The sequence below is a fragment of the Crinia signifera genome, chromosome 11 (genome assembly GCF_055691185.1).
Source record: "Crinia signifera chromosome 11, ASM5569118v1, whole genome shotgun sequence".
In the NCBI taxonomy this organism is placed as follows: domain Eukaryota; kingdom Metazoa; phylum Chordata; class Amphibia; order Anura; family Myobatrachidae; genus Crinia; species Crinia signifera.
This window is the reverse complement of record NC_139227.1, coordinates 59,032,627-59,057,138: the sequence shown is the minus strand read 5'-3', so window position 1 is coordinate 59,057,138 and position 24,512 is coordinate 59,032,627. Positions and strand designations below refer to the sequence as shown.

The window sequence follows — 24,512 nt, the reverse complement described above, 5'->3', positions numbered from 1 at the left end:
CCTTATTGATATTCAAACATTGGGTCAATTCAATTTACAGAACAAATAACAGGTGGTACGTGGCGCAGTGCTGCCTTAATTCACAATCCCCAGAAGTTACACCCTTACTTCACAAACCATACAACAAGACAAAATTGGGAAATAGAAAAATGGCGCAGTAGAATACTTGATGTTTTTTTCTTTTTGTGTTACAGGCTCCTCCTTAGATGGAATGGAGTTGTTCTCACGTAGGTGCAGATAACCGGATCAAAAAGTGTTCAGTGAAAAAAACATAAACATGGACAATTAAAAACTTATATTTGAAATTGTGTGAGTGTCACTTAATATAAACCAATAGTTTGGTAATAGTGTAAATGAATTCTAGGTTCCACAGGCGTACCAAGACTCACGTTGTTTTACGGAGATGTCCCTCTCATAAAGGTATCTTTGGTACATCCTAGGAGAACTTTTTGCTTTTCAATAGGAATTTTTCTCCATTTTGAAGTGTTCAATTTTTCCCACACGTGCTCAAAGAAAAGAATAGGAGGTGTCTAAGATTCTAGTGTACTTGAAAAATTTCCTTTACTTTTTGAAATAATGTGAGTAAGTGGGGAGGCTGAACAAAGATGGTAGACTTATAACTCAGTGTTATAGATTCTTACAATCACTATTTTAGGCACCAAGATATGGTGGCGTACCTTACTCACCCCTTTTTATCAAGATGTCTTGATAAAGATCACCTAGACCGAAACGTGTAGATCCTGCCAGAGGAGAGTGAAAAGTCACACACCTTTTTGGATTAAATATTTTTCGGTTTTGTGAATTTTCGTGTTGGATTTGGCCCACAAAATCTACTTTATGGGACTTGTATAAAGAATTTTTGGATTCAAATATACGGTGATACCTTTTTAAAAATCGGCTTCCTGGCTCTATTTGGCCTTTCCATTTATCAACCACAAGCACATTGGAAAAGAAACCGCTGTGAGCGTGTTTCCCCCATAAAAAGGGGTGAGTAAGGTACGCCACCATATCTTGGTGCCTAAAATAGTGATTGTAAGAATCTATAACACTGAGTTATATCTTGAAAAATCTCTGTTTTATGGAACCCGATCCGGGGAAGCTTCCGGCCTAATTGAGGTGCACCGGATCTACATAGTTGCACAATCCACTGCACCAGGGAGAAACCCATGTAAAGAAACCTTTACAGGTTTGAAACCTTCTAACTACATCGTGAGTAGGGGTACGCCCTCCTTCTTTAAAAGTAAAGAAACCTTTACATGTGTTCTCCCGCCTCTAAATCACGTAAGTGAGGTACGCTGTCATAAGTCTACCATCTTTGTTCAGCCTCCCCACTTACTCACATTATTTAAAAAAGTAAAGGAAATTTTACAAGTTTACTAGAATCTTAGACACCTCCTATTCTTTTCTTTGAGCACGTGTGGGAAAAATTGAACACTTCAAAATGGAGAAAAATTCCTACTGAAAAGCAAAAAGTTCTCCTAGGACGTACCAAAGATACCTTTATGAGAGGGACATCTCCATAAAACAACGTGAGTCTTGGTACGCCTGTGGAACCTAGAATTCATTTACACTATTACCAAACTATTGGTTTATATTAAGTGACACTCACACAATTTCAGAAATAAGTTTTTAATTGTCCGTTGTTTATGTTTTTTTCGGTACTTGTTTCCTAGCACGGCCACAATCGCGGGCATCATGTACCTTTAAGTTAAGGTACACGATGCCCGCGATGGACCCGATTTCCTATGAAATCAGGTCCATTTTGCCGGCAAAGGGAAAATCGCGGGCATCGCGTCGGTCGCGACCATTTACATTGGCCCCGACGCGACCGACGCGATGCCCGCGATTTTGCCATAGGCTTTAATGTTAAAATATTTTTTAACATTGAAATCGGGAGCATCGCGTTGGTCTTGTGCCATTATAATGGCACAAGGTGAGATGGACTTGATTAAGTCCATCTCACATAGTAAAACATGTGAAATGGGCCAATATGACCCATTTCACATTATATATGTCCCTGTCGTCACCCCACAATTGACGTGAACCCGAAGCGTGGCGAGCGCAGCGAGCCCGCGAGGGGCGGTGGTGCGCGTCCTCCGACCTTTTCATTCCCCTACTATCCACGTCGGCGTGGAGTTGAGAATATAAAGTGTGGCGAGCGTAGCGAGCCACCGAGCCCGAAGCGTAGCGAGCCCCGCGTGGGGACGCGTATACCTGTGAAGATATACGCGTCCCCTCCCGGGGCTCGCTACGCTCGCCACGCTTCAGGCTCGGTGGCTCGCTGCGCTCGCCACACTTTATATTCTCATCTCCACGCCGACGTGGATAGTAGGGGAATGAAAAGGTCGGAGGACGCGCACCGCCACCCCTCGCGGGCTCGCTGCGCTCGCCATGCTTCGGGTTCACGTCAATCGTGGGGTGGGTGGGGTTTACGGTGTAAAATTGGGGGTGTAGGGAATATTTTACATTGAATCCAATGTAAAATCGGGTCCCAGGGACCCTATTCACATTTGATTCAATTAAAAAATCGTGTCGACCGACGCGATTTTTCCGACACGACCACCCCGATGGAGATCGGGGTGGCCGTGCTAGGAAACAAGTACCTTTTTTTCACTGAACACTTTTTGATCCGGTTATCTGCACCTACGTGAGAACAACTCCATTCCATCTAAGGAGGAGCCTGTAACACAAAAAGAAAAAAACATCAAGTATCCTACTGCGCCATTTTTCTATTTCCCAATTTTGTCTTATTGGGTCAATTCAATTAAAAAACTATGTGAATATCGCTAGGTGGGAGCTTCCAATGTTATTTTAATCAGAGTGCTCTGCTAACACTGACTAGTGGATTTCTGCTTGCACCTCTTCTGGGGTGCAAGCAGATATCCATCAAAACTAGGGTGGCACCAGCAGCATCTCCGTGGGGCATATGGTCGTATTGTCGACCACACTTAGGTCGACAGTCATTAGGTCGGCACCGTTGGGTCGACAGGGGGGAAGGTCGACAGGGTTCTAGGTCAACATGGGTCAAGGTGGACAGGTGTTTAGGTCAACATGGGACAAGGTCAACATGGGTTTAGGTCGACATCTGCATTAGGTTGACATGGGGTAGGTCGACAGGTCGTTAGGTCGACATGGGTTTTTTCACTGTTTTTTGAGCCGACATGTGCCGACAGGCGGTATTTCATGCCCTACCATCCACTAAGGTGTGGTGTGAGAATAAAATAGTGTGCCAAACGCAGCGAGGCTCCGTGCCCGAAGCATTGCGAGTGATGCGAGGGGCTGCAGTTCACTTCCAACAGTGTCCATGTTGACTGTGTCGACATTTGGGTAAAAAAAACCTGAAAAAAACCCATGTCGACCTAACGACCTGTCGACCTAACCCATGTCAACCTAATGCATATGTCAACCTAAACCCATGTCGACCTTGTCACATGTCGACCTAAACACCTGTCGACCTTGACCCAGAACCTTTCGACCTTCCCCCCTGTCGACCCCATGGGGTCGACCTAATGACTGTCGACCTAAGTGTGGTCGACAAAACGATCCACACACCTCCGTGGGGCATTGATTTTGTCTATTTACATTGACCATAAATAATTTGAATTGGTCCTGACTCACCAACTCAGACAACCCTTAAAAGTGGCTTGCGTCATACCAGTGTGCCTAGGCACCTAGGTTGGGAACCATGGACTAAGGGGGGTGATTCTGATTGGCTCAATAAGCAGCAAGCTGCTTAGCAAGCCTGCGAATGCCCACCCCCTGTCACGATCTGAACATCCCTGCCACTTTGCGAATCAATGTTTTGCATGGTAATGTACAGGGGCAAAATCATTCGATGGTCACTGTCTTAGAATTGAAGCGTCCAGGTCTGAGAAGTGGGTGAGCGGCTGACGTCCTCTGTTCGCATGGGGATGCTCAGTGTTTTTCTGGACGCATCCAGCATTCTGCCTCTTTCTTTTAAAGAGTCCCCTCCAGCACCCCTCCTCCTATCCTAGCCTACTTCTCCCATGTCCCCTCCGATATCCCTCCTCCTATCCCAACTACTCCTGCCTTGTCCCTCCGGCACCCCTCCTTCTATCTCAGCCTACTCAACCTTTGTCCCCTCTGGCACCCCTGCTCCTATCCGAGCCTACTCCTCCCATGTCCCCTCCAGCACCCCTCCTTCTATCTCAGCCTACGCATCCTTTGTCCCCTCCAGCACCCCTCCTCCTATCCTAGCCTACCTCTCCCACGTCCCCTCCGATATCCCTCCTCCTATCCCAACCTACTCCATACTTGTCCCCTCTGGCACCCCTCCTCCTATCCGAGCCTTCTCCTCCTGTGTCCCCTCCGGCACCCCTCCATCTATCTCAGCCTACTCATCCTTTTTCCCCTCTGGCATCCCTCCTCCTATCCGAGCCTACTCCTCCTGTGTCCCCTCTGGCACCCCTCCTTCTAGCTCAGCCTACTCATCCTTTGTCCCCTCTGGCACCCCTCCTCCTATCCGAGCCTACTCCTCCCGTCTCCCCTCCAGCACCCTTCCTTCTATCTCAGCCTACTCATCCTTTGTCCCCTCTGGATTTCCTCCTCCTATATCAGCTACTCCCTTTTTCTGCCCGTAGTGATCGCTTCTGCGACCAGCTGATTTCCACTGCCGGGCTCCCCCGGCAGTTTCTTTTTCATCAGCGACCATCTCTGGTCGCTGATGCAAATGGGACAACGAGCGATATATCGCTCAGCGATATATCACCCCGTGTGTACAGGGCCTAAGATTGAGCAATCAGTTTCTCTGCATATCTTGGAAGTCCAATAAGCTTGGTCGTACTGTAATAAAAACTGTTTAAATGAAGGTAAACAAAATGTACACTGAAACAGTTATAATTGTGGAGGATATATCCTGTTTGACTCACTACTTACATTGGAACAGTTGCAACTGTGGAGGATGTACCCTGTTTGAAGTTGATATGAAAACTGATACATTTAGCTCAGCACTGTTTGAGCTCATAAACTATTTCTATTTGGACAGGTGAGTGAACATGTCTTCTATGAGCTTCTGCTGCAGGGTGAAAAGAAAGTGCACTTTGGTCTTTAATTTATTGGTTTGATACTCCTCCTATAGATGGTGGTGTACTGGATGCCTAGTCATTAGGCCTTTCCCCCTTTAGGCAAAATGCAACAGTTGATTCTGATATGCCAGTAAAGTAACTCACAAGGACAGTGGTTATTACCACCGCTGTCTCCGCTAGTTCCATTTAGTAAATAGCCGAAATAATCATTTTGGGATGTATACTGTTGCATTAAACAAAGCTTTATACCTAGATTGAAGCAATTAAAAAATAAATCTCGTGACTTTGGCCTTGATAATTAGAAATTAGGTATTCCCCAAGGGATTACTCTGAGGATGGGCTGAGACTCATGGGCCAGTGTTGTATGCATGCCCTCAGGCTAAAGTTTGCCAGCCAGCCCCTGAATGTAATCGCACAATGTGACTCTATGACATCACGCTGTGCGCACACCTGCCCACTTTCTCCTGTGCCATGTCATTGGTGAGAAAGAGGAGGAGCATATAGCATTCCTCTTAGAAGGTTCAATGTTCAATACTGGCAGGTGGAACATTGACCTAAAAGTGAGGGGGTTAGGGGGAAATAGAAGTAATAATAATTCAATATTTAAAATGGCAGAAATATTATTACAGCAGTGCACACCCTAAAAATGTACTGCACATGCCTATGAATGCAGCCTGTTCTACCCCTAGCCTGATACTGAGGCAATGGGCATTACGCTGAGTGGCATAATGTGTAATGGGCATTACAGTGTGTACCATAATGTGTGATATGCATTATGGTCTGCGGCATAATGTGTAATGGGCACCACGGCGTACAACATAATTTGTAATGGACATTACAGTGTGTGGCATAATGTTTAAGGGGTGTTACGGTCTACCTGGAGCAATGTGTATAAGTGGCACTGCTGTGTGGTATAACATAAACAACTATGTGGTGTAATGTGAATTGGTACTATTTTGGGGCCATGCCCCTTCCCAAAAAGCCATACCCCTAAACTTTTGGTGCGTAGTATCCCTATTTGTGTGTGTGGATGGAGGGGGTGGGGTACTGATTCCCCTTCTGGCACAAGGAACCAGAATGTCTAGTTATGGCACTGGTGCATGTGGCCACTGCATGGAAAGAACATTGGCTGCGTCAGACAGTAAGTTAAGGCCCATCTCCCACCTTGCACCCCCCTCTCACCCTTAAGCTGTGTACACACGGGGGAGATTTCAGCACCTATCGCTTGAAATATGGTCGCTGAGCGAGCATCCTGAGGGGGAAAAAAACTTTTTTTTTTTATCTTCAGATTAAAGTGGGGGTATGCCATACCCCCGTATACCGCCCCACTTCGACCACTGTATATATATATATATATATGCATAAAAGAGAGAGCCACACATGTCCACACCAGTTGCCGACACTAGTAGTGCTGATTATACATATGCTCACACCAGTTGCCGACACTAGTAACGCTGCCTGTACATATGTCCACACCAGTTGCCGACACTAGTAGCGCCTATTATACATATGCCCACACCAGTTGCCGACACTAGTAGCGCTGCATGTACATATGCCCACACCAGTTGCCCGACACTAGTAGCGCTGCTTGTACATATGCCCACACCAGTTGCCGACACTAGTAGCGCTGCTTCTACACATGCCCACACCAGTTAAAGAACACTGACATTTTACTTAACTGGTTCAGGGCACTTCAGGCTGGCAGCTCATCATCTCCTTCTTTTCCAATAGACAGTCGTGTAGCTCCGCCCCCTCCGGGCATTAGCCCCGCCCCTTGTTTGATCCCTACAGGAACGCTGACCAGGAGCAGGGAGGGATCCTCTGTGCTGTCCACGCTGCTGCCTGTAATGCAGTGTGATACAGGCGCAGCAGCTGCTGGCAGCCACAGAGGACTGATCTCCTCAGAGAGTCCACAGCCCCACTCTCTGTAGCGGCCTCCTGCACTAGACGTCCTCAGTGCAGGAGGCTGGAGGCCATGTTTCTGAAGACCAGTCGGAGACTGGTCAGCCGTGGCTGCAGCAGCAGCCTCAGAAACAAACAGGCGGCCCGCACACAATAGATTGAGCGGCCCGGGGGGCACATGGCACCCGGCCCAGCCCGCCCCTGGGTCTCAGATCTTATCTGACATTCCTAACTCCAGAGGGAATACAGACCTCAAACTCCCAGGGTCACCTACAGTTTACCCACATAAAACAAGACATGTCCTGATTCCAAACATAATAATCACAGGAGACATAACTTTACAACAATTATCAGACATACATTTATCTCACATAATAATAATAACGGGAGGCATACTTTAATTTGATCGATCACCTGATCTGATTGTTACAGCCACTATGGGAGAGGTTAGGCTGCAGGAGAGGGGAGGGTTAGAATTATGCACTAAGGAGGGAGGTTAGGCTGTGGGAGAAGGGGAGGTTATGGTTAGGCACTAAGGAGGAGGTTAGGCTGTAGGAGGGGGAGGTTAGGCTGCAGGTAGGGATATGTTTGGGTTAGGTGCTAAGGGGGAGGTTAGGCTGCGGTAGAGGGGAGGTGAGGTATAGGCATTTAGGGGGAGTTTAGGCTGCAGGAGGGGGAGGTTAGGCTGTGGGATGGGGAGGATAGGGTTAGGCACTAAGGAGGGAGGTTAAGCTGTGGTAGGGGGTAGGTTAGAGTTAGGCAGTAAGGGGGAGGTTAGACTGCAGGAGTGGGGAAGTTAGGGTAAGGGGCTAAGGATGGAGGTTAGGCTGCGGGAGGTTAGGGTTAGGCACTATCAGGGCGGACTGGGACCAAAAATCAGCCCTGGCATTTTGAGCACACAGGCCCACCTGCTGTCGCCACACAGGCCCACTTGCTTGTGACGTCCATTCATAATACTGTGGCACACTGATAGGGCAGTGTGTGAACTGGCGAATCTAGAAATATGGTAATGGTGGTCCCAGATCTAACTGCTGCAGCAGGCAATACCCTTGCGCGGTGAACCCGCATGGCAAAAAGGGGGTGTGGCCTCATGGAAAGGTGATGTGGCATCACAAAAAGGAGGCATTACCCATTAAAAATTACACATTATGGAACACATCGTAATGCCCATTACACAATATGGAATACACCGTAATGCCCATTACAGAATATGACACAATCCATTATGCCCATTACACATTATGGAACACACCGTAATGCCCATTACACAATATGGAACACACCATAATGCCAATTACACATTATGGAACACACCGTAATGCCCATTACACATTAAGCACAGCCTGCCAGTAAGTGTGTGTGTGTGGGGGGGGGGGAAGAATGTTTGTTGGGGGATAGAGGGTTAGTAATGTTGCTGGTGGGGGTCACAGTAATGTTTACTGGAGGGGGGTCAGAGTAATGTTTGCTGGTCGGGAGAGTGTCAGTAATGTTTGATATCATGACCTGCTGTGCCTGATGAAATTAATGAACCATTATTTCATACTGCATAAGATCCTTATTGATATTCAAACATTGGATCAATTCAATTTACAGAACAAATGACAGGTGGTACGTGGCGCAGTGCTGCCTTAATTCACAATCCCCAGAAGTTACACCCTTACTTCACAAACCATACAACAAGACAAAATTGGGAAATAGAAAAATGGCGCAGTAGAATACTTGATGTTTTTTTCTTTTTGTGTTACAGGCTCCTCCTTAGATGGAATGGAGTTGTTCTCACGTAGGTGCAGATAACCGGATCAAAAAGTGTTCAGTGAAAAAAACATAAACATGGACAATTAAAAACTTATTTGTGTCACTTAATATAAACCAATAGTTTGGTAATAGTGTAAATGAATTCTAGGTTCCACAGGCGTACCAAGACTCACGTTGTTTTACGGAGATGTCCCTCTCATAAAGGTATCTTTGGTACATCCTAGGAGAACTTTTTGCTTTTCAATAGGAATTTTTCTCCATTTTGAAGTGTTCAATTTTTCCCACACGTGCTAAAAGAAAAGAATAGGAGGTGTCTAAGATTCTAGTATACTTGAAAAATTTCCTTTACTTTTTGAAATAATGTGAGTAAGTGGGGAGGCTGAACAAAGATGGTAGACTTATAACTCAGTGTTATAGATTCTTACAATCACTATTTTAGGCACCAAGATATGGTGGCGTACCTTACTCACCCCTTTTTATCAAGATGTCTTGATAAAGATCACCTAGACCGAAACGCGTAGATCCTGCCAGAGGAGAGTGAAAAGTCACACACCTTTTTGGATTAAATATTTTTCGGTTTTGTGAATTTTCGTGTTGGATTTGGCCCACAAAATCTACTGTATGGGACTTGTATAAAGAATTTTTGGATTCAAATATACGGTGATACCTTTTTAAAAATCGGCTTCCTGGCTCTATTTGGCCTTTCCATATATCAACCACAAGCACATTGGAAAAGAAACCGCTGTGAGCGTGTTTCCCCCATAAAAAGGGGTGAGTAAGGTACGCCACCATATCTTGGTGCCTAAAATACTGATTGTAAGAATCTATAACACTGAGTTATATCTTGAAAAATCTCTGTTTTATGGAACCCGAACCGGGGAAGCTTCCGGCCTAATTGAGGTGCACCAGATCTACATAGTTGCACAATCCACTGCACCAGGGAGAAACCCATGTAAAGAAACCTTTACAGGTTTGAAACCTTCTAACTACATCGTGAGTAGGGGTACGCCCTCCTTCTTTAAAAGTAAAGAAACCTTTACATGTGTTCTCCCGCCTCTAAATCACGTAAGTGAGGTACGCTGTCATAAGTATACCATCTTTGTTCAGCCTCCCCACTTACTCACATTATTTCAAAAAGTAAAGGAAATTTTTCAAGTTTACTAGAATCTTAGACACCTCCTATTCTTTTCTTTGAGCACGTGTGGGAAAAATTGAACACTTCAAAATGGAGAAAAATTCCTACTGAAAAGCAAAAAGTTCTCCTAGGACGTACCAAAGATACCTTTATGAGAGGGACATCTCCATAAAACAAAGTGAGTCTTGGTACGCCTGTGGAACCTAGAATTCATTTACACTATTACCAAACTATTGGTTTATATTAAGTGACACTCACACAATTTCAGAAATAAGTTTTTAATTGTCCGTTGTTTATGTTTTTTTCGGTACTTTTTTCCTAGCACGGCCACAATCGCGGGCATCATGTACCTTTAAGTTAAGGTACACGATGCCCGCGATGGACCCGATTTCCTTTGAAATCAGGTCCATTTTGCCGGCAAAGGGAAAATCGCGGGCATCGCTTCGGTCGCGACCATTTACATTGGCCCCGACGCGACCGAAGCGATGCCCGCGATTTTGCCATAGGCTTTAATGTTAAAATATTTTTTAACATTGAAATTGGGAGCATCGCGTTGGTCTTGTGCCATTATAATGGCACAAGGTGAGATGGACTTGATTAAGTCCATCTCACATAGTAAAACATGTGAAATGGGCCAATATGACCCATTTCACATTATATATGTCCCTGTCGTCACCCCACAATTGACGTGAACCCAAAGCGTGGCGAGCGCTGCGAGCCCGCGAGGGGCGGCAGTGCGCGTCCTCCGACCTTTTCATTCCCCTACTATCCACGTTGGCGTGGAGTTGAGAATATAAAGTGTGGCGAGCGTAGCGAGCCACCAAGCCCGAAGCGTAGCGAGCGCAGCGAGCCCCGCGTGGGGACGCGTATACCTGTGAAGTTATACGCGTCCCCTCCCGGGGCTCGCTACGCTCACCACGCTTCAAGCTCGGTGGCTCGCTGCGCTCGCCACACTTTATATTCTCATCTCCACGCCGACGTGGATAGTAGGGGAATGAAAAGGTCGGAGGACGCGCACCGCCACCCCTCGCGGGCTCGCTGCGCTCGCCATGCTTCGGGTTCACGTCAATCATGGGGTGGGGTTTACAGTGTAAAATTGGGGGTGTAGGGAATATTTTACATTGAATCCAATGTAAAATCGGGTCCCAGGGACCCTATTCACATTTGATTCAATTAAAAAATCGTGTCGACCGACGCGATTTTTCCGACACGACCACCCCGATGGAGATCGGGGTGGCCGTGCTAGGAAACAAGTACCTTTTTTTCACTGAACACTTTTTGATCCGGTTATCTGCACCTACGTGAGAACAACTCCACTCCATCTAAGGAGGAGCCTGTAACACAAAAAGAAAAAAACATCAAGTATCCTACTGCGCCATTTTTCTATTTCCCAATTTTGTCTTATTGGGTCAATTCAATTAAAAAACTATGTGTATATCGCTAGGTGGGAGCTTCCAATGTTATTTTAATCAGAGTGCTCTGCTAACACTGACTAGTGGATTTCTGCTTGCACCTCTTCTGGGGTGCAAGCAGATATCCATCAAAACTAGGGTGGCACCAACAGCATCTCCGTGGGGCATATGGTCGTATTGTCGACCACACTTAGGTCGACAGTCATTAGGTCGGCACCGTTGGGTCGACAGGGGGGAAGGTCGACAGGGTTCTAGGTCAACATGGGTCAAGGTGGACAGGTGATTAGGTCAACATGGGACAAGGTCAACATGGGTTTAGGTCGACATCTGCATTAGGTTGACATGGGGTAGGTCGACAGGTCGTTAGGTCGACATGGGTTTTTTCACTGTTTTTTGAGCCGACATGTGCCGACAGGCGGTATTTCATGCCCTACCATCTACTAGGGTGTGGTGTGAGAATAAAATAGTGTGCTGAGCGCAGCGAGGCTCCGTGCCTGAAGCATTGCGAGTGATGCGAGGGGCTGCAGGTCACTTCCAAAAGTGTCCATGTCGACTGTGTCGACATTTGGGTAAAAAAAAACCTGAAAAAAACCCATGTCGACCTAACCCATGTCAACCTAATGCATATGTCAACCTAAACCCATGTCGACCTTGTCACATGTCGACCTAAACACCTGTCGACCTTGACCCAGAACCTTGTCAACCTTCCCCCCTGTCGACCCCATGGGGTCGACCTAATGACTGTCGACCTAAGTGTGGTCGACAAAACGATCCACACACCTCCGCGGGGCATTGATTTTGTCTATTTACATTGACCATAAATAATTTGAATTGGTCCTGACTCACCAACTCAGACAACCCTTAAAAGTGGCTTGCGTCATACCAGTGTGCCTAGGCACCTAGGTTGGGAACCATGGACTAAGGGGGGTGATTCTGATTGGCTCAATAAGCAGCAAGCTGCTTAGCAAGCCTGCGAATGCCTACCCCCTGTCACGATCTGAACATCCCTGCCACTTTGCGAATCAATGTTTTGCATGGTAATGTACAGGGGCAAAATCATTCGATGGTCACTGTCTTAGAATTGAAGCGTCCAGGTCTGAGAAGTGGGTGAGCGGCTGACGTCCTCTGTTCGCATGGGGATGCTCAGTGTTTTTCTGGACGCATCCAGCATTGTGCCTCTTTCTTTTAAAGAGTCCCCTCCAGCACCCCTCCTCCTATCCTAGCCTACTTCTCCCATGTCCCCTCCGATATCCCTCCTCCTATCCCAACTACTCCTGCCTTGTCCCTCCGGCACCCCTCCTTCTATCTCAGCCTACTCAACCTTTGTCCCCTCTGGCACCCCTGCTCCTATCCGAGCCTACTCATCCCATGTCCCCTCCAGCACCCCTCCTTCTATCTCAGCCTACTCATCCTTTGTCCCCTCCAGCACCCCTCCTCCTATCCTAGCCTACCTCTCCCACGTCCCCTCCGATATCCCTCCTCCTATCCCAACCTACTCCATACTTGTCCCCTCTGGCACCCCTCCTCCTATCCGAGCCTTCTCCTCCTGTGTCCCCTCCGGCACCCCTCCATCTATCTCAGCCTACTCATCCTTTTTCCCCTCTGGCATCCCTCCTCCTATCCGAGCCTACTCCTCCTGTGTCCCCTCTGGCACCCCTCCTTCTATCTCAGCCTACTCATCCTTTGTCCCCTCTGGCACCCCTCCTCCTATCCGAGCCTACTCCTCCCGTATCCCCCACAGCACCCTTCCTTCTATCTCAGCCTACTCATCCTTTGTCCCCTCTGGATTTCCTCCTCCTATACCAGCTACTCCTTCCATGTAGACCGGTTGGACTTGGTCACTTTATCTTTTAAACAAGCTTTTATTGGATCTGGATCTTTCTGCATATTTTAAATGGCTTTCTATTTGGACCAGGAGAACCAGCTGTGGATAGAATATATGTTTGGAGTAGGGAGAGATGCAGTGGCCACTAACTGCCACAGGATGGAGGTAATTACATATCCAGTCCCACTAATGCATAAGAAAATCCCAGTACATACAGGTAACAGATGTACCACTGCTCTTCTCTAATGGTGCGTACACACGGGGGCGATTATAGTAAATATCGCTGGCAATATGGTCGCTGAGCAGCCATATTGCCAGCGATGGGAGTGTGCACCGGCGATAAATCGCCGGGTGCGCGCTCCCTTTTTCTGCCCGTAGTGATCGCTTCTGCAACCAGCTGATTTCCACTGCCGGGCTCCCCCGGCAGTTTCTTTTTCATCAGCGACCATCTCTGGTCGCTGATGCAAATGGGACAACGAGCGATATATCGCTCAGCGATATATCACCCCGTGTGTACAGGGCCTAAGATTGAGCAATCAGTTTCTCTGCATATCTTGGAAGTCCAATAAGCTTGGTCGTACTGTAATAAAAACTGTTTAAATGAAGGTAAACAAAATGTACACTGAAACAGTTATAATTGTGTAGGATATATCCTGTTTGACTCACTACTTACATTGGAACAGTTGCAACTGTGGAGGATGTACCCTGTTTGAAGTTGATATGAAAACTGATACATTTAGCTCAGCACTGTTTGAGCTCATAAACTATTTCTATTTGGACAGGCGAGTGAACATGTCTTCTATGAGCTTCTGCTGCAGGGTAAAAAGAAAGTGCACTTTGGTCTTTAATTTATTGGTTTGATACTCCTCCTATAGATGGTGGTGAACTGGATGCCTAGTCATTAGGCCTTTCCCCCTTTAGGCAAAATGCAACAGTTGATTCTGATATGCCAGTGAAGTAACTCACAAGGACAGTGGTTATTTCCACCGCTGTCTCCGCTAGTTCCATTTAGTAAATAGCCGAAATAATCATTTTGGGATGTATACTGTTGCATTAAACAAAGCTTTATACCTAGATTGAAGCAATTAAAAAATAAATCTCGTGACTTTGGCCTTGATAATTAGAAATTAGGTATTCCCCAAGGGATTACTCTGAGGATGGGCTGAGACTCATGGGCCAGTGTTGTATGCATGCCCTCAGGCTAAAGTTTGCCAGCCAGCCCCTGAATGTAATCGCACAATGTGACTCTATGACATCACGCTGTGCGCACACCTGCCCACTTTCTCCTGTGCCATGTCATTGGTGAGAAAGAGGAGGAGCATATAGCATTCCTCTTAGAAGGTTCAATGTTCAATACTGGCAGGTGGAACATTGACCTAAAAGTGAGGGGGTTAGGGGGAATAGAAGTAATAATAATTCAATATTTAAAATGGCAGAAATATTATTACAGCAGTGCACACCCTAAAAATGTACTGCACATGCCTATGAATGCAGCCTGTTCTACCCCTAGCCTGATACTGAGGCAATGGGCATTACGCTGAGTGGCATAATGTGTAATGGGCATTACAGTGTGTACCATAATGTGTGATATGCATTATGGTCTGCGGCATAATGTGTAATGGGCACCACGGCGTACAACATAATTTGTAATGGACATTACAGTGTGTGGCATAATGTTTAAGGGGTGTTACGGTCTACCTGGAGCAATGTGTATAAGTGGCACTGCTGTGTGGTATAACATAAACAACTATGTGGTGTAATGTGAATTGGTACTATTTTGGGGCCATGCCCCTTCCCAAAAAGCCATACCCCTAAACTTTTGGTGCGTAGTATCCCTATTTGTGTGTGTGGATGGAGGGGGTGGGGTACTGATTCCCCTTCTGGCACAAGGAACCAGAATGTCTAGTTATGGCACTGGTGCATGTGGCCACTGCATGGAAAGAACATTGGCTGCGTCAGACAGTAAGTTAAGGCCCATCTCCCACCTTGCACCCCCCTCTCACCCTTAAGCTGTGTACACACGGGGGAGATTTCAGCACCTATCGCTTGAAATATGGTCGCTGAGCGACCACATTGCCAGTGTTTTGTTTGTGCTGTCGGCGATAAATCGCCAGGTGCGCGCTTCCGTGCGCAGCCCCTGATTGTCACTGGTCACAGGAGCTTAGCTGTTTCCCTGCCTCTTCCCCCCGGCAGAGTCTCCTGTTCATCAGCGACCATCTCTGGTCGCTGATGAACAGGAGACATTGAGCAATATATTGCTGAGCAATATATCTCCCCCGTGTGTACACAGCTTTAGTGCTCTCCCAGTGCTAGATGATCCTACTTTTGTGATATAAGGGGTATATGGGGTGGTACACTACACTTAAGAACACCTCCACTTTTGTGTAGCTACAGTACACCCCCTTTTCCAGAGCGCATGCGCCTTTGGAGTGTGCATTATTACAGCCTTCACTTTTACATACCCACACTTATTATTTCCACTTCGACCACTACATATATCAAACTCTGCCCCTCAACAGACCCCGCCCCCCATAAGAGCTACAGTAGTTCCAAAATTTTCCCGGGCTGGTTTTCCACCCCAATCCGCCCCTGCCTGTCAGCAGCTGTAGGAGATCTCTGCCTGTGTGACTCCCCAGCTAGACAGTGACCCCCTTACTAGTCCCTATATGTCCGCGAATTGCGGGAAAATGCTGCAGGTGGGTGGAGCCTAATGTCATGAGTGGGCGGAGCTACTGCACGTAGCAGTGAGCAGTGATCACAGGGCGATTCTGTCAGCCGGAAACATCACTGCAGCCAGGCAATCAGGCGATACTTTTTTCTATTTCCTTGTGGTAACGGGAGGAGAGGGGAAAAAGCAGCATGCAGGAGAGGAGACGGAGCTATGCTCCAGATTGTCGCATTCACATGAGCTGCCGCTGCTGCATTATACAGTACCAAGCCCAGCTCTGCCTTGTCTGATGGATCCGCGGCCAGGGGGTGTTTCTAGATAGTTGGAAACCATCCTGCGTGCGTTTGTAAATGGGTGCAGAATATCAGCCCACAAGGCCATCGGCCCTTCTGGCATTTGGCAGAAGTGCCAGATGGCCAGTCTGGGCAATAAGGGGAGGTTAAGCTGCTGAAGGGGGGAGATTAGGGTTAGACACTAAGGAGGGAGCTTAGGCTGCAGAAGGGGGGAGGTTAGGGTTAGGCACTAAGGAGGGAGGTTAAGTTGCCAGAGGGGGGAGGATACTCTCCGTGATGCGCTCAAGCTTTGCTGCGGCCAACCCGCTACTGACTTCTTGACTGCAGCTGCAGTCCCGGCAATCTCACTGCTTTGTGCAGTAGGACCTCCCAGGTGAGGCCTGCCGTTCGCTGGCCCAATTCCTGCGTGAGCTTGCATAGCGGCGGCTGCTCCTTTCGGCTGATGTGTCCTGTGAGGACCGGTGGCACCCGCTGGGCTCCCTTGCGGCATGCCTCCTGTGATGACTCTTGCCCCTGTTGCGATATGCCGAATCTTGCTCCTCATTCCTCCGTGCTGCTGATGCCTGTAGCTGTGTCAGCTCCCTAAACAGCTGCATTGCCACCAGCTGCACTGCCGCCAGCTGCGCCCATGCCAGCGGTACCTCTGCTGGTGAGTTCTGGTTGGATGCTGCCCCCAGCCCCTGGATCGTGCACGGGCCTTGCAGTGATGCAGGTGTTACTGCATGCATGACCCCATGCGCCATATGGTCCTCTGCCCCAGACTCTGGGGCATCCAATTCAGTAACTGCTGGGGTGGCTTCACATGATGCTTGTGGCCGTTTACTGTTCTGCTGCTGCTTTTTGCTCCGGCTGTATGCTGCAGCTTTCCTATCTCCTCCATTGTTCATCACGCTCCGGTGCTGTGTGCCCGGTCTCCCCCTCTGCCGTGGTCTTTTAACCCCCTCCCAGTCATGCCATCCCCCCAGGTGCCTCACTGGCTGCCCTGGTCTCCCAGGTGTGAAAAGGAGGACGGGAATACCAGCCCGACCAGCCCCCATCCCCCCTGATGTGCCGGGTTACCGGGCACATGGCCTGTCCCTCCCCCTTATGCCGACATCTGTATTTTCTTATGTGTGACAGAAAAGCACAGTAGATACCCTCTACTTTCATCCTATTACCAGAGTTCCCACTGAGACACGCTCACTCCTCCACCAACACCGAACTAAGGGTCTACCTAAACCCCTGGGAGGTGCTGGGGTAGCAGCAGCTGTCCCATCTACTGGTGGGAGTACTTGGTGCACATACCACCCCCCTATGTCCACATATAATCTTGTCAAATTACTATTTATTGCACTCCCAGAAGGGGAATTCATTTGTGTTTCAGAAAAAATTCTATCTGGGTAATAAAACGCAAGGTACTTGTGGAGTATCACGGCTCCCACGATGTCCATCGTATGCTAAAAAATCGCATCGCATGTGATCAAATCGCATGCGATGCGATGCGATCGCATACGATTTTGCACTGAAATGCATCCAAATGCATGGAAATGTGTAGCAAACATGTTAAATGCCCCCAAATGTCATTTTTCAGAGTGTACCACCCCCACTATCAACGCCAACCCGAGGCGTGGCGAGCGCAGTGAGCCGGCGAGGGGCGGCGGTACGCGTCCTACGACCTTTTCATACCCCCACTATCCACGTCGGCGTGGAGTTGAGAATAGAAAGTGTGGCGAGCGCAGCGAGCCACCGAGCCCAAAGCGTGGCGAGCGGACGCGGATACCTTCACAGGTATCCGCATCCCCTCGTGGGCTTCACAGGTGTCCGCGTCCACTCGCCACGCTTCGGGCTCGGTGGCTCGCTGTGCTCGCCACACTTTCTATTCTCATCTCCACGCCGACGTGGATAGTGGGGGTATGAAAAGCTTGTTCGACGCGTACCGCCGCCCCTCGCGGGCTCGCTGCGCTGCCACGCTTCGGGTTGGCGTTGATAGTGGGGGTGGTACACTCTGAAAAATGACATTTGGGGACATTTAACATGTTTGCTACACATTTTCATGCATTTGGATGCATTTCTGTGCAAAAACGCATGCGATCGCATGCGATTTGATTGCATGCGATGCTTGCTAAAAATAGCTAAAAACCTGTAAAAATCGCATTTCATCGCATGCCATCTCATGCCACTACATATGGCATGCGATGGCATGCGATGTGAGCCGTGATACTCCACAAGTACCAAACGCAATATATGCCATATCATCTGCAATTTATATATATCTTCAGGGTATTGATGAGTTCACAGTCAGATTTAAGGATAATACCTTATCACATTACAATTTAATTGTCTATTATTTTCATCTGTCTGCTATATTTTATTGGCTTCAATTATTTGACAAATTCAGTACTTTTTCCTGATACAGAGACTGTATTAGTACTTAAACCTATGGTACATACTAATTTGTCATTGTTAGATACAGTGTCTGTACTTTTGTGTGTATCGTTTGAATTTTCATGCTCTGCACATCATTAATAATTGACTTTATTATAATGTCTTACATGTGTTTATGTATGTCTTTCAAAATGGATTCTCTATGAATTCATTTTTCAAATGTTTTGATTAAATGTAAAATTTTACAATGAGTGCCCCTACAAACAGAGAGTGCCTTCCTTTCTCCAAACCTACAATATATGACTTTCCGGGGTACAACTCCACTTGAGTTATATTGTCTATACCATTCGGTCAATAATTTTCTTTAATGGTGGATCTTTACTAATCTCTATTATTGCTTGTGCATGAACCGCTTCCCATACCCTTTTCCGTTTGTTTACCTCTGTAGGTGCCCTGACAGGCCCAGTGCTGCCTCTGATTAAAACCCTCCCATGACAAGGCCACTGCTGCTGCTGCCCTTCATGGGCCTGAGAAGCATGTGATGAGCTCCACCAAGCAGAGCTCAGCACAAGCCTCTCAGCCTCTGACCTCTTGTGCAAAGTCATATGGGACTTAGTCAAATCGCAGTAATGCACTGCACACTTGTGCAGTCAGTGTGCCTTGGCTCCCGATGCTCAGCAACATTAATCATTATCACATTGGCAGATAGGTGAAACTGCTATGCACAATAACTTTAGCTGTTGTTATTTTTTCAAAAAATACATGCCAACCACAGGGGGCCCCTATATAGAGGGGGGCCCAGGGTTACTGACCCTATACCCCCCTTAATCTGGCCCTGCAAGCAGGACCCTCCTACCTCTATGTCTGTTATTCCCCAGTCACATCTTATTACTGCAATATATAGCACTTATCCTCAAGTATCACACTCCTATTTCTCTATAGAGTGTAATAGTGTGTACACACGGTACAATTTGCCTTCCGATGTTGACGATATAGTCAACATTGTGTCGGCATCACATGCAGATCACAAGGGTTTTAACCCTTGCGCTCCCGATGCACACTCCCGTATCGCATGTCAGAAAGTCTTGGCTGAATTGACTATATAGTGTAGATCTGCACTATATAGTCAAAATTGTATGCCATCGCATGCATGGCATGCGATGCAATGTGATCTGATCGCATCGGGAATTGCATCGCACAACACATCTGACCGTGTGCACACACCATAAGCCTGAGAGCAGGGCCCTCCTACCTCCATGTTTGCTATTTCCCAGTCACATCTTATTAATGTAATATGTAGCATTATCCTCATGAAACACACTTTTCTATAAGCCTGAGAGCAAAAGTATACAGAGCAACAAAGCTTTTTTAGAGTAACAAAGCTTATTAGGGGAATGGAGAATTTAAGCTATGAGGAGAGATTAAGCAAGCTAGGACTATTTACACTAGAGAAGAGACGTTTAAGGGGGGACATGCTCAACATGTACAAATATATCAGGGGCAAATATAAGGAACTCTCAAGCACCCTTTTTACTGCAAGAAAGGAATTTAGGACACGAGGGCACGAATTTAGATTAGAGGAAAGAAAATTTCGTTCCCTCAAAAGAAAAAAATTCTTTACGGTCAGAGCAGTCAAACTTTGGAACTCTCTTCCTGGAGAGGTGGTGTTGGCAGATACAATAAATACGTTCAAAATAAGGTTGGACAAGCATTTATTGGATAAAAATATCCAGGGGTACTAATAAGATCCATATTCTGTCTTTTACAAGGGATAAGCTATTAAAACGTAGGTTGAACTAGATGGACGCAAGTCTTTATTCAGCCTTATCTACTATGTAACTATGTAACTATGTAATACTGGCCAGTTCTCCGTTTTCATGCTTGCTGCAATTCGCTGGTGTATTCCAATGGGGGTTTGACTTTAATTCGTTGACAGTATATTCAATGCTAGATGGAGAACTGCTTTCACCGTGAGTTTCATCATTTTGCATTCGACATCTTTTTAAGGTGAACTGGAATGTGTTCTTTTAAAATAAAGGTTTTCTTTTTCTTTTTTTTTTATAGTGTCAAAAAATCAGTAATTTTCTTATTTGAAGGATCTTGCTATTTGTTTTGTTAAACTTGCTGCACATGAATATATTTTTAATATTTCTTATTCATTTTTTTTTACAGATGACATATGCAGAGGGCGGGGACTCGCTCATTAATATTCACTGCACTGGGTCCCGCTCATTACATATGCACGAGCGCTCCCAGTCTCCTGGGGCTGCAGCTTCTGCTGCCTGTGTCCCCGCCAGCCTTCCTTCTCCCCCTGCAGCGTGCGGTGCAGGCAGCCATCTCCCTGGGGGGGGGGTACAAATTTGCCGCTGGGGGCAGCGAGCCCCTGACAAGTTGAATAGGGGAGAGGGAGGGCTGGTGGCGGACCGGGAGGATGGAGAATCATGACGAGCGCACGGTGAATCCAAAACAGGATTTGAGGCTGTGTGCTCGCCGTGCAGTGGAGTACAGGCCTACAGTATGACTGCAATATGTAGCATTATCCTCATGTATCACACTCCTATTTCCCTATAGTGTCAGCCTGCGAGCAGAACCCTCCTACCTCTAAGTCTGTTATTCCCCAGTCACATCTTATTACTGCAATATATAGCACTTATCCTCATGTATCACACTAATTCCCTATAGTGTAAGCCTGCAAGCAGGACCCTCCTACCTCTATGTCTGTTATTTCCAAGTCATATCTTATTACTGCAATATGTAGCATTATCTTTGTGTATAACATTCCTATTTCCCTATAGTGTAAGCCTGCGAGCAGGGCCCTCCTACCTCTATGTCTGTTATTCCCCAGTTACATCTTATTACTGCAATATTGGCAGGGTGTTTTTACCATTCTAGGAACAGAAAAATAGCAAACCTCCGCTAAAAAATAAATAGAATCTCTAGTGACCAGCATTTACCCATCCTATATAATAAAGGGCAAAAGCTGCTCCTCACCACTGTGAGGGGAATTCAAGTCTTGCTCTGTTCGGGCGCGCACATCTGCCATCACTGACATTACTGTTATGTTGTTGCGTCACGATGAACTATCAGTGGCATAAGTTCGTTCCGGTTGCCCGGAGGCAAGATATATATTGGTGCCCCCCCCCCCCCCACACACACACACACAACCCTATATAACCTAATATAAAATATATATATTTCTGTATAGATAGATAGATAGATAGATAGATAGATAAGCAATATCGTTGGATTTTAAATAACTGATTTAAACTTCCAGGGGGTGGAGTGGTTCCCCCTTGGGAGCAGGAGCCTGGCAAAATATGACTCCATTGCCTCCCAGATTTCTGCCTCTGGTAACTATACATCAATCTTTCTTATATAAATTATTTTAAATAACTATCAAATCTTACCCACCTCTTACCTTTCTATTACCCACCTCTTCATCTCTTACATCTCTATTGCTCACCTCTTACCCCTCTATTACCCACCTCTTACCTCTCTATTAACCTCCTCTTACCTCTCTATTACCCACCTCTTACCTCTCTATTAACCTCCTCTTACCTCTCTATTACCCATCTCTTACTCCTCTATTACCCACCTCTTACCACTCTGTTACCCACTTTTTTTTTTTTGCTTTGTTCCCAATTGTAAAGCACAAAGGAATATGCTTTTGTTATACATATAAATGGGTGAGACTCACTCCTTCTCCTCTTCCACTATCCTGGACAGGATACAGAGGCCGTCACGGCTGATAAATTCCTGAGCAAATGTGACATCGCAGGACAGAGCTGCCAGCTTCTTCAGAGACTCTGATCTGACATCTAGGTTCTGGCTCTGTACTCCGTGACACAGGCTGCTGGCCTCCTTGTCCTGCGGGAATACAAACACTCCAATTACTCCACGGAAACCAAACTCACAGCTGCAGCCAGGTGTGCTAATGGGCTGTGATGTGCTGCAGAACAAGTCACAGGAACAGCCAGGTGTGCTCATGGGCCGTGATGTACTGCAGAGCTACAGCCAGGTGTGCTTATGAGCCGTGACGTGCTGCAGAACAAGTCACAGCCTCAGCCAGGTGTACTTATGTGCCATGACGGGATCAGTGTGTGACTGCAGCACATGATGTGGGCACCGGGAGAGACTCACGATACCCTCTATGTATGAGGAATGTCACCATGTCCAGTGTTGAGATCAGTGTGTGACCAGCACATGATGTGGGCATTATTAATAGATATGAATGCAGCCGCAGGCAAGTTTCTTTCAAATGTCTGCCTTCCGTGTTTGTGGGCTGCAATGACTTAATGGGTTAATTAAAGTAAATTGACCAGAGGACTGGGTTAGTATTGTGTGCAGCTGGGAGTATTTTGGCTGCGGTGCATGCTGATTGCCCGAACGAATGCAGTGTCGATGAACTGGTGGCCTACGAGGCATGAAAGCTGCTTTTTTTCCGCCGAAGGTTTTGGGGCTGTAGCGGCACGATCACTTGGTGAGCAGTCCGAAGCCACCTCCCTGCACTTTTGGTACATGTGTATGCCCAGTTTACGCTCGGTTTTGCCCACTTTTCAGACCGCGCCCATCGATACGCCCACATTACACCCATAATGACCAACCGTGTTCCGTCCGTGTGTTGTCCATGCGCAATGCGTATGGTAAGTATGCGCACTCAGCAGCGAAACGCACTCCGAACGAATGTGTATCCATCTGACTCAATCAGAATAAGTATTGGGAAAGAGGGGAAAGACTCTCTTTTTGTTGGGGCACTCTTATACAGTAATTAATACAATTTAGTAAAGAAAATTATGACAATTAGTAAAGGTGGGTGAGCATGTGACAGACACAGATACGCCAATTGTGGGTAAACCCTAAAATTCTAGTGATACACTATTGGTATATTCGGGAATGTTCCCTGATACAAGTATTATTGATTTATTAAAATATAACTTTTAATTAGATTAAAGTAAAATTATACACTAGACATGGACACACAAACAGATAACATGAATAGATACAACTGCCTTGGCCAACAGTATACCTGGGATGTGATCCCTCCAATAGGTATTTGAGGAGTAGGCTCCCTCTAGCAATTTGTGGGTATTTCTTTCTACAAGTCTGAATTGGTCAGACACTAAGCAGCCATGGATAACATATATACAGGGAAAAAATTCGCTTTATAAACTATAGAAAAAGTGCTTACCAATCTGGAAAAGAGAGAGGATAGTATTGAAGTGCTATATATAGTCACTTCTTACATCAAAAGTTTACAGTGTTTCCACCCTTGTATCAAAAGTTTCCAAAGTTTGGAATGTTATTTGGATACACTGAAATACTTTTAGCAGAACCAAGTTTTAGCACTTTTTAGCATATTATGCTCAAGTACAGTTCCATTGTTTTGGCTGTATTCGCCACCTTTTCCAATGTTTGGAGAATAAGTGGGTTTTTAGAAAGAAGGCTAGTATTTATTTTTATTAGGCAGTATATGTATCAGATTCACAGAGAATAATGTTGGTCTCAGCGAAAATATAAGTAGGTATTTATAGTCGATTTTGCAAAAAGAGGTAAGAAAAACGGTCTCCACTTTAACAGAAAAAAGAGAGAAAGAAAAAGTAAAAGTAAAAGTGAAGGAGAAGGAAGGAAAAGGAACGAATCAAGGTATAGAGGTAGATGACCAAACCAAAACACACATTGAGAAAGCCTCAGGGCGAAACGATCGTTTGTGGAAACAAACTATACACGCTGACAGCAGCGTGAGAGGACTCGTGGATTACCCAGCCCGTCCTCTACTATTATCTTGCACTACAAGTTCGCGCTGCTCTGACCGGCTTGAAGATACCTTAATTGACAGCCTGTATTGGAATATCTCAGAGTGCAGCACCAGGAGCAGCACAGACTTTATTATACAGTTGGCTGCAGAGTACTACACCCCCTCCGTGGCAGCAGACGCTGTCACAGTAACCGCTAAGACCCGCTGTGGAAACAAACTACACACGCTGACAGCAGAGTGAGGGGACTTGTGGACTATCCAGCCTGTCCCCGGTGATTATCCTATAACATAGTTTGCGCTGCCCTGGCCGGCTTTGAGAGACCCCAACGGCAGCTTGTACTGGGACAGTTTCAGAACG

General features: G+C 46.5%; 1 protein-coding gene across 4 annotated transcripts in view; it reads right to left on the bottom strand.

Annotated features, from left to right (window-relative positions):
* ELMO3 (engulfment and cell motility 3) overlaps window positions 1–24,512 on the bottom strand; it is a 286,359-nt gene that overhangs the window by 181,801 nt on the left and 80,046 nt on the right. For all 4 annotated transcript variants that reach the window (XM_083164845.1, XM_083164844.1, XM_083164843.1 and 1 more), the window contains exon 6: window positions 22,097–22,266. In XM_083164845.1, the coding sequence (XP_083020971.1) occupies window positions 22,097–22,266 (170 nt within the window). The remainder of the gene's footprint in view (window positions 1–22,096; window positions 22,267–24,512) is intronic.